Here is an 11287-nt window from a genome sequence, read left to right as displayed (position 1 = left end):
AATAATAAAACTTAGCCTTAAACAAAAATGTCAACTTTATTCACCAACAACAGTTGCCAGCCAAAAAAATAATTGAAGACACATCAAATCATCAAAGGCAATGAGAAGTTTCCATGGCAGCAGCCTTATTTTTCATAAAATAAAAAAAAAAAAAAAGAAAAATCCCATGGCGTTGGGCAGTTTGTTATTGGTTGAAAGCTACTTTGGAATAAATTATCGAATTTTTTGAAATTAATTAGGGAAGAGAGATGGCAACATGGGCGGCTGGCAATTGTGGTTTTCAAAGGAAGATCTTTGCTGGTCTGCAGCCGTCTAAAAAACAGTGAATTCAATGGCTTTCTAAAAAGTCCAACACTTGTGAATCAACAATGAAAGAAAGAACTTTTTGAAATTCTTGAAGAGGATTAGGTTACTTAGAATCTTTCCATGATTTGGACATTCGACTCTTCACACTATCAAACTTATGTGACTATGTTTGTACTAATATTGGGTGTCACTCTCATTTTCTACTTTGAATTTTTTTAAGTCTCTTTCGGCTGCTAAGTTCATTGAATTCCTTAAACCCATTACTTGACCTCATTATTATTTTATGGAATTTTTTACGTTTCTAATATATTTTAGAGTTTTTTTCTTCAACAATTTCTAGAATATTTAATTCGAATATAATCATGTGCGTCGGTATAAATAATTTATTACAAATTAAGTCCTTAAAGTAAATAATTCATTCATTGACTATATATACTACTAGTCTAATAAAACAAAATAAATTAGTCAATTGTGGAAGACCCAAGTCTCATATCCCCTGTAGATCCATTAAAAACAAAAACTCCAAGCTAGATGATGGTTTAATATTCTAAAAAACTATATTTTTTATAAAAAATAATAAAAGAAAAAATCTTGCTTAATTTAATTTGGTTTGATCATCGAAGATAATATTATTCACTTAGCAAATTTAGGTTATTAACAAAAAAAATAATAAGGAAAGAAAGGAACACAGCCATCACTTTTGAAGTGGGCACAAGGGTGTCTCACGAAACAAAGAAAACAAAGAAAAGTAGGAGGAATGATAATTGACTAAAAATGAAGAAGTAAAAGACCTGAGTATTAGCACGAAAAAGGAGTCCGACCAAGAAACCAATTATTTCAATGATTTGAGCAAAAATGGTGGATGGAGGCCAGCAAAGGGCAAAATGCTAGTGATTGCGGTCCTTAGGACCACATTGTTGTTAGGTATCCATCAAGAAGAATCAAATGTTGGATTCAATTTGCCGGTAATTTGGGCACGCACAAGTGTCCTCTAAACGTACCACACCTATGCCCCCCATTGCCTTTCACTTATGCACTTCACTTCTCCTATACAATAGTTATTAATTTCTTTATAATTAATAGTTATTGTCATTATATTAGATATTTAATTTTTCTTTTAATTATCTTTATTACTTTATCATTATCTCAATTTTTATAATTTAAATAATTTTTTTCTATTAATTGATGGGTGCAGCTATAAAGAGTTTGAATTCATACGAGAATGAACTCATTAATCATTAGATTAAATATTTATATATAACTTCGTGTACTCTATAAAAACACTTTAATTAATTATGCACACATTTTGACACAAATATTTATTTAATTTAATGATTATTAAGTTTATTCTCGTATGAATTTGAGTTTATATTAGAAGCATCTTTAGTTGATTATCAAAATACAAAATCTCAATAATTAAATTTATATTTTTTTTTAAGCTTATCAATGATATAATTAATATTATTTTTTCTTTAATACTCACGCATGTGGCTCATAGTATTTATATATTTTTATTATTTATCATTTTTTTCCATTTTCACAATTTCATAGTATGTTTAATCGAATGATAAATGTTAATTTTATAAACTTTTTGAATAAATCTTTACTAATGTACTTAATCATATTTTATAAAACTAATTTAGGAGGATTGATAATTTAACTTAAAATGAAATAATTAAATAAAATTAAAATTAAAATTGTATGATTTGTCAATTATTATAATTGAGAAAAAAACATTTTGTTTAAAATATGCTTAATTTCTATCTATTCAAATTAATAATATTATTATTAATCACGTAAAGAAGTATGAGTAATTATCTAATTATTAAATATATCACGAGCATAAAAAATTAATACTCTTTTAAGCATGAATATTTAACTTTTCCTTATTCACAAAAAGTGAAATCCACTTTTTTAAATGATTGAGCATATACTCCGCTAACACCCAATAATCCCTTGAAAAACATAGAGCACTTTCAATTTGCACTCTTCAACACAATGCCTCGCCTCCTCATTGAACTAAACAAGCCCAATACCTATAAGTAATAACCTCCAAAACTAGCACTCGATAAAGTCATTGAATGAAATTACCATTTCAGCACTTGATATCCATTGCAAGCCTTGAAAATGAATGACTAAGCAGGCAGTTAGAAGCTTAGGGCTAAGCCTAGAAAATGAATGACTAAGCAAGCAGTTAAAAGCTTAGGGCTAATGGCCATGCGAACTATAACAAAATCTCGATTCATCTGCATATCGGTGTCGTTCACTATTTGCTTGGTGTCTTCGACCAAGAAGATGGCGGGATGAATCCTTTCGATTTTCGTTTAGTTGCTAGGTTGGAGACAACCCCTACTGCAGCCCGCGCCCCCCGCCAACCACCAACCCCCCCAACACCACCACCACTCCCCACAACAACGTGTAGATGGAAACAAGGCACTAATGGTGAATTTGGAGGAGGGTTGGTCGAGTAAGAGGAGAAGGCAAGGGGGGCAGAGGATAAGGAGTTGCCTGAGGGAAAAGGGAGGTAAATCAGGATAGGGAAAGGTAGGGCATTTAAACAAGTGTATTTTAATTTTTTATAAAACTCATGAGAAATTTGAATGGAATGATAAGAAAAAAAATATACTAATGCAATTATGAAAATGCAGGAATCTACTTGTAATTAAGGACAAAACTTAAAGGACGTTATTATAATTCACCCAATTTTCATTATGGCAAATTTCAATGTGGTCTTTTGGTCTAAGGCTGCTTTCGATGAGGTTTTGATGGTTCAGAACTAAAGGGCAAACCTCACTGGGCTTGGATTCTGATCTAGACTGGGTATGAGTGGTGGCAACAGGCAAGTGTCTTCTGCATCAGTTATAAAGGCGGGGTTTAAGTTTTAAAATAAATATTAAAATTGTGATGTTGTACAGTAGTTTCAATCTCCTTATCCTAGAAAAAACTTTAATGATGTGGATCCAAATGGATTAGAACGAGAACAATTCTTATTGAACGATGTTCAAGTTTCTTAAGAACTTCCAAAACAAATAGACCAGAACCTTGAAATTGCACTCCAAATCACATCTTCCATTAGGTCATTAGCTCACCAATTAGGGATGTCTTTAGTTTTGGCTTTAGTGGAGTCTCTTTGCATGTGTGTGGGTATTAATATTTGACTGCTAATTTTTGAAAATCCGAAATCAACAATTATGAAGATTCAATTGGGCTGTTGTCCCATGCAGCCACAAAAAACATGATATGACCTTTATTTGACCCAACCCAGCCCCTACGGCCCAAATATAATAGCAAATTTCCCAAAGCTGTTTGATCATTTTAACCAATGGGCCATGCCATACTGAGCGTTGGGTGTGACACTAGCTGCCCATGTGTTTCTTGATTTTCAGCCTTTTGGTAATTGGCGTCCATAATATGATCTCCAAAGCGACGGCCATCATCCGTACCTATAACATGGATTTTGAATAATGATTATTGAAATTTATCATTTAGTATTCCGTTGATTCATTTGTTGGAGTGAAATAGTAACTATTGATTTGCTTCATAACTAACTTGAATTTCTCACAAATGAAAACACAAAAGGAAAATTTAATGAATTAATTTATAATAATAATAATAATCTATCAAATTTCATTTTAAAGATATTAAAAATAATTTAAAAAATATATTTTTATATTGATTTAATATATTTAATATTCATTCAAAATTATTATTTTTAAAAAGATTCCATCCATATTATTAAATCAATAATAACAATTTTAATTTAAAAAATAAATATTCCAACATAGACCATATGAAAGGTGGTCAGCTGATTCAGCAAAGCTCAACCAAATTGGCATGATAAACAACAAAAAAATATTTTATTCCTAATTTTGAGCACATGCTCCACTCTCTCCTCTGCAGCTCTAGTCTTCTCCTTAGCTGTACCCAGAAAAGATCCAAATCTAAACGGCGAGAAAGAGAAACAGAGAGACATTCTTCTTAGACTGATCTCCCTGTTTCTTTATCTCTCTCTATCTCGATTGTCAACAATGGCCGATGAACCTTCCCTCACTCGGTGGTCTTTTCAGGTGCCAACTCTCTCCCCTCTCTCTGTCTCAGTGAGTCTCTGTTTAGTTAATTTTCTCAAGTTCTTAGAAATCTGAATCTCCTCAATTCCTTCATTTTCTTTGCAACAAACAATGATCACAATGTTTTAACTAATCGGATCGAAGCTTCCAGTATTTAGCTCAACTTGAACTTTTTCCCCCCCTTTTTCCCCCCTTGATTCGGCGTCGTTTTATCATTTCTTGCTTGTTTGTCGATCAATGGTAATGCGTGTATTTGAGATACTAATGTGTATTTTTAGGATTTTAAAATATTTTATGATGCCAAGTTTGGGAGAAAGAAGATACCGGAGAAGCAAAACGGCGAATCGGCTGCTGATAAATCAGTGCCAAACGGGAGTTCTTCGTCGAGCGCTTCATCAAATGGAAATGGTCATGTCAAGAACACATCGGATATGGCCATTTATGAGCAGTACAGAAACCAAGTATTGCACTTGGTTGATTCTATTTGTTTCTGTAGCAGTGTTATGTCATTTTCAGAGCTTAACAAACTGATTCGTGTGCTGTGGTATTTTGTGGTTTCAGGATAGGAGCACAAACCACTCGAATGGAGTTTTATCTGACGGGATTGATGCAAAACCGTATGTTCATTTGATTCATTACTTTTGAGTGTTTGGGCTTCACGATATTCATAAATTTGGTAGCAATTTTTAATGATTCTGAAAATTTGATTTTAATTGTTTCTTTCTTTTTTCCTTTCAATTTTTTATTGTTCAAGCGAGATGGACACACAACTTTATGAGAATCCGTAATCTGATATTTTGATGGTGGCACCAATTTATGATAATTTCCTGTTTACAAATTCACTGCTGGATCTATATGGATAGGGAGAGGTGTTTCTGGTGCTCATGGTTGTTTTGGTCCAGAATTCTTCTCTTATAAATACAGAGAGCATTAAACTCCATGCTTACGGAGAATATCAAACCTCTTTTCTGAAAGAACCATTAATTGCCTTTTGCCTCAAAATTGTATTAATGTTTGTCCTTACTTTTCCAGGCAGAAGTCTTTGCTTCCTGCTTTTGATTCTGCTGAAACTCGCGCTTTAGCTGAGGGTTTATGCAGGTAATCAGTAATGTGAATAGCTTCATACACAATAAACACTTGTTGTAAATAATATTGTATATTTGTGTTTTACACTTTACCTTAAATTCGTTACAGCTTTTATGTCATTGATGTCCTCTACAATTTCTCTTGTATAGGGATATTGTTCGTGGGAACCCTGATGTCAAATGGGAAAGCATTAAAGGGTTAGAGAATGCCAAACGTTTACTGAAAGAAGCAGTTGTCATGCCAATAAAATATCCCAAGTATGTCTTTTTGGCCAGATTTACACTTCCATTTATGACGAATGATTGATTTTGCTCTAGATATCATTGTAGCTTTGCCTTTGGATATAATTATTAATCTTAGTTGATAAGAAATGTTTAGATGCTAACATAACAGGGGTGGGAGACATCTTTAACAACCAAGAATGAATATTCACACTAGCAGAATAAAGTTACCCCATTACCCTCCTCTAGAAGCAAAAAGGACATTTGTGCAATTCTGCTATATTTTGATGTCACATCATCACAAAATAAATTGTGTTCTTTAATTAATGGATTAGTGTTTATGAGATGAGAATTGGAACTTAGTAGAGCACACCTTATTGTATGGATGGATGTGAAAAGTTTGGCTAATTGCCATGCTGAAGCAGTCAAACAATGTTGTAGATTCCTTAGTAAAACAGGGAACAAATCATTCTAAAAGTGCCTTCTCTTGTCAAAGTTTGAGACACTTCTATGGTTTTTTGTCTGAATGAGGTTTTCTTTTTTCCCTTCCTTGTTTGGAAGAAATAAAGAAAGGTATGGAGGTCTGAGGTATTGCAAAAGCTAGTTGTCACAAAGATTGGATGGCAAGTGTAGTGAACTTTAAACTTCTCTTTATCTTGTTTTGCATATATAATGTTGATACTCTTGAGTGTTTTGCCTTAAATGTTTCTCTGCATTTGGTCTAATGCAGCATATTAGCTGTTGTACCATTGCATGGGAAGTTATCATCCGTCAATACTCTGTCATATGGTTAGCTATAATCTTGTATAATAATCTGAAACATTGCTTCAAAGAGAGATTTTAAGTTAATTTTTACAATTAGCTGATCTTTCCCACTTATAGGTACTTTACTGGTCTTCTGTCACCATGGAAAGGCATTCTTCTTTTTGGTCCTCCCGGGACAGGAAAGGTATGTGAGCTTAGTATTTGTAAATTTTGATTATTTCTTGTTACTGTGTTTTGTTTACATGTTGGTATCTTTACATAGATAGAATTGTTTTTCATTTAATTTATTCCTATGTTCTTTTTGTAACAAATGTCATCAAAACATTTCTTAAGCCTTTTGCCCAACCTTTTTTTTACCTTTTGTCCATGTGTGTGCTTTTTTTTACCTATTTAATTTGAGTATGCTTATCAAGCGATTAAACTTCTTTTAACTCTTAAGTTTGATTGCTTGCATAAAATTTTTTTTCAACATTCGTAGTTTGATATTAATTGTAATGATTTTGATGTGACAAACAGATTTTTCACTCATCTTTTTCTAAAAAGAACATTTTGGAGAGACCATTTTCATTTCTGTCTTGGCCTTGAAGAGTTGCTGTGCTGACATGGAAGTTAGCATGTCATGATTGCACCTTTTTCTAGACTATACCTGCTCTACTGCATTATGTCAAGAAATTTTTTTTGTGGCATCCAAAATAATCTAGAGAAAGAAAACATTAGCATGTCATGTTTGGACTTTCCATCATGTTACTTCCTATGACACAATTTGTTATCTACGAGTCTGACTCTTCGCCTTTCCACAGCCACAAATGACTCTGGAATTACGAGCTGTTATCTGATAAAGTTGCTGTTTAATGCTTTATTTTGATGGCAGAAAAAATGTTGTGGGTCTTTGGTATCTTGATGGTGCTTTAGCTCACTTCTTTCTGGTGATCTGATGATTGTTGTATAACTTACTGTTTTGATTATTCAGACAATGCTTGCAAAGGCTGTTGCTACAGAGTGCAAAACCACATTTTTCAATATTTCGGCATCTTCTGTTGTTAGCAAGTGGCGTGGTATGTTATTTGCTGGCAACTTTTTTTTTTTTTTTTTTTTTTAAATATCACATTGTTTGCATATGTTCATCTTTCTTTTGAAACTGTGATTTCTTAAAGTTATGGTTCATCTGGAATCAAACTTCAAAAATATTGCATGACCAGTCAACGACACTATGGATTGCTGGCGTATGTTTTTAGAGAGACTGACAAAGAGGTCCAAATTTTTTGTGAACTTATTGGATCTGTCTTTTATGTTGTTAAATTGTTATATAAAACGTATCAAACTTTAGACACAGAGATAAATTTTATGTTGCTATTATGATGGTAATAGATAGGCTTGCCGGTTGCCATGGTGTTGTCTAGCTTTTCCTTGGATAATTTGATTTTGATTTTTCATTAAAATAACATAGGTTTCTTCGATGCATAAATACATCGAACTTCTGGACAAATTCCTATATTGTGGGATATGCCCTTTTTCTGCTTCTTTTGAGAACGTGATTTGCTGTCAATACAAAATAGCTGAAGTGTATCTAATATAGTTTATGCAACATTGCAGGTGATTCAGAGAAGTTAATAAAGGTGTTATTTGAACTTGCTAGGCATCATGCTCCCTCAACCATATTTATTGATGAAATTGATGCAATTATTAGTCAACGGGGTGAAGGTCGCACTGAGCATGAAGCAAGTCGGCGTTTGAAAACTGAGCTACTTATACAGGTGACGTTTGTTTCTAGTGTTTTTTTTTTTTTTTTTTTTAAGGTGTGTGCATATGTGCACAGACATGTTTTGTATGCCCTTTGCCTTTGTGTGGGGTCCCCTTATTTGTTGTGAGATAGGGTGCTTTCCGTTAAAGGAGTGGAGCAATCAAAATAGGCATTAGCTTGGCATTAGAGTATGATTACACGACAAATTTTAGCAACCTTGCAAATAGCTGTTGGAATTTTGACTGTTGTTAGAATCTTGAGATTCTCGATTCGATTCGTATGATTTGATTTGATTCCCCATTTGAATCTATGAGGTGAATTGCAAATGTACCTGAATCGTGACTGAATCTTATGTTTTGATAATGAATCGGGTGAATCGATATGAATTGACTGATTTGGTTGAATCTTTTTCTAAAGGGTTGTTAGACCCTATACCTTCAAAATTTAAGATTTCACTTCATTTTTACTATAAACAGTTCACATAAAATCTTCCTCTAGCTATTTTTCCTGTGGCCATTCTTTTTCCTCTTCCTTTTCTTTCTTTTTCTTTTTCTTTTTTTTTTTCTGGTTAATTTACTCTAATTATGGTTGTCAAATTCTGACATTTTATCTTAATATATTCTGACCTTTTAATTTAACCCGCTATCCTTTTTTATTATTTAATTATTTGATTAAATTTAAATGAGAGTTTCTATAATTCAATATTTATAACTTATAACATAAAACTATATAACATAATAAGAATATATTGTTGTATTATAAAGTATACTTCTAATTAGCTAAATGATAATTCTGTATTTATCTTTTTTTTTTTAAGAACATTCATCATTTTTAATTGATTTTGAGAATTTTTTTTCGAATCTTATGATTCGATTCGATTTGAGATTCTTGATTCACAAAACAAAGATTCTCTATTTTTTATTCGAATCTCGATTTGACATATCAATTTTCTATGAATCATAGCAATCACCATTAAATTTACTGTATATATATTGCTTAATTTATGGAATTAAAATTCAATCATACTTTATTTCAAATCTTGATCACAACTTGCTTATGTTTATATTTATCTTAACAAAGTGGAATGAACATAACCAATGCTTCCAAACCCTTACCATTGTTCTATCATATAAACCATATACTTCTAGAGATTTTTATCCTAATTGACAAGGTTACATGCAGAATTTGAATGTTTTCAGCACTTCAAATAGTCCCATTGTATGTCATCAGATTCTGAATGTAATCTTTATATACTGCTTTGGAAATGAAATCATTTCACTTTAATCTGTTTTCCTCAAAAATTAATCACTCGGATTAGATTGCAGATGGATGGTTTGATGCGTACAGAAGAGCTTGTTTTTGTTTTGGCAGCAACAAATCTCCCCTGGGAGTTGGATGGAGCCATGCTCCGGCGTCTGGAGAAGCGAGTATCCTTTGATATTTTCTGCTGAGCTTTACAAAAATACAAAATAGTGAAATGGATTAGAAAGGAAAAAGGAAAATAAAAGTGGGGGTTCATTGTAGCCTGGATTTCTGACTTGCCTGACCTTTTGCCTCTTGTTGTTCCTTTTTGTTGGTCATCCACTTCACGTTATTTGCCTAATGGCACTGTATTACTAATTCAGTGAGCAAGTTCTGGTGGCTTATTAGTCAGATGGTTCTCCTTTGACTATAAAAATTTAAGATACTTGTACCTCTTCCTGAATCAGAGGCAAGAAGGGCCATGTTTGAGGAACTCCTGCCATCACAACCTGATGAGATTGAGCTCCCTTACAATTTATTGGTGGAAAGGACAGAAGGTTATTCAGGTTCAGATATTCGATTACTGTGCAAAGAAGCTGCCATGCAGCCACTAAGACGGCTGATGGCACTCCTTGAAGACAGAGAGGAAATAGTGCCCGAGGATGGTAAGTGATTTCCAGATTGCATCTATTAATTCTTAGTGAAATCATGAAAAGTGCATCAAATAAATGGAGAACAGGTTACATAATTGTGACAACTTTCTACTCCATGGGGATATCTGTGACTAAGATAAAAAAATAATAATAAGAAGAAGAAGAAGAAGAAAAGAAAAAACAGAACATGCACCGCGAAGACCTTGTAGAACATGTGACAACTTTTCTCAATCATTGCACCCTAAACCGATAAAGAACATGTAGTTCTCATTGCTTGGACAGTCCAGATATGCAATTCGTTTTTGGTCATTGATCATAAACTGAAGAGTCAATTGTTGGTTTACAGAGTTGCCAAAAGTTGGGCCGATCACACCAGAGGATATAAAGACAGCCTTAAGGAACACTAGGCCATCTGCTCATCTCCATGCTCACCGTTATGAGAAGTTTAATGCTGATTATGGTAGCCAAATACTCCAATGAAGGCTCACATCCTCGGATGTCATTCTAAATTCCTCCATGAAATGTTTCTTAGTTTATGTTGTTATCAGATAACGTGTACTATTATATCTTTACCATAACGAGCCTAGATGAGGACGTGAAAGTCTGATAATTATATATATCATGGTTTGGTCTCAACAATTACTTTCCAGTATCCATTTTTTAATGGTTTTTGTAGGATTACTCGCAGATACTCTGAACACCGTTTCCAATTTTCTCGGTTTATTTCAAGTAAAGCTGCTGCAAAAGGATGCTGTCTTTAGCTGATTAGCTCGTTCATTGAGATATCACTGTTCATTGGATGTGCAAATTCGTTTCACCAGAGTTTTTTTTTTTTTTTTTCCTGTGTAACATTTGAAATGTTGTGTTCTGTTAATTTTTTTTACTAGAAGAAGAATATTGTTTACTTGCCCGAGTTATTTTTCATTATTTTTGTTACAGGCCTTATCTCTTGTTTTTCATTCTTTTAAAAAAAAAATAATAATAGAGGGGGATAAATTTGTCTGCGAAGGACTCTTTCCTTCATCAAATTTCGAGTAGAAATTTGAACATATTTAAGAGATTAAATTTGGTGTGAAAAATGGAATTGATTTTGGTTTGGTTTTTTTAAGTTATACGATTAAGTTCGGTTAGTAATTTAAAAAAATTTTTATTTTTAATTCAGTTCCATTTTTTGATTGAAAGTCCAAACCGGCATAAAATGAGATC

The 11287-nt window shown here is 32.9% G+C and overlaps 1 protein-coding gene across 2 annotated transcripts; it reads left to right on the top strand.

Moving 5' to 3' along the window:
- The first annotated feature begins 4140 nt into the window (after positions 1–4140).
- On the top strand, positions 4141–11017 carry LOC110661810 (uncharacterized). Of its 2 annotated transcripts, none has more exons than XM_021820570.2 (11): positions 4141–4373; positions 4679–4834; positions 4935–4990; positions 5406–5471; positions 5609–5716; positions 6563–6629; positions 7416–7500; positions 8039–8199; positions 9512–9613; positions 9871–10093; positions 10428–11017. In XM_021820570.2, the coding sequence occupies exons 1-11, from the start codon at positions 4335–4337 to the stop codon at positions 10559–10561; spliced, it is 1197 nt and encodes a 398-aa protein (XP_021676262.2). In that variant the 5' UTR covers positions 4141–4334; the 3' UTR covers positions 10562–11017. The 2 variants fall into 2 exon arrangements, with proteins under 2 accessions (XP_021676262.2, XP_021676261.2); XM_021820569.2 differs by having other exon boundaries at positions 4652–4834.
- Positions 11018–11287: the final 270 nt, after the last annotated feature.

The sequence above is a fragment of the Hevea brasiliensis genome, chromosome 15 (genome assembly GCF_030052815.1).
Source record: "Hevea brasiliensis isolate MT/VB/25A 57/8 chromosome 15, ASM3005281v1, whole genome shotgun sequence".
Lineage (NCBI taxonomy): Eukaryota > Viridiplantae > Streptophyta > Magnoliopsida > Malpighiales > Euphorbiaceae > Hevea > Hevea brasiliensis.
This window is presented reverse-complemented; position numbering and strand designations above follow the sequence as displayed.

Bases quoted from the DNA above. Each gene is read 5' to 3' on its own strand.
- LOC110661810 (XM_021820569.2), top strand. From the start codon at position 4,335: ATGGCCGATGAACCTTCCCTCACTCGGTGGTCTTTTCAG. The intron at 4,835-4,934 runs GTATTGCACTTG...TTGTGGTTTCAG, and splicing joins ATGAGCAGTACAGAAACCAA to GATAGGAGCACAAACCACTC. The intron at 4,991-5,405 runs GTATGTTCATTT...TTACTTTTCCAG, and splicing joins GACGGGATTGATGCAAAACC to GCAGAAGTCTTTGCTTCCTG.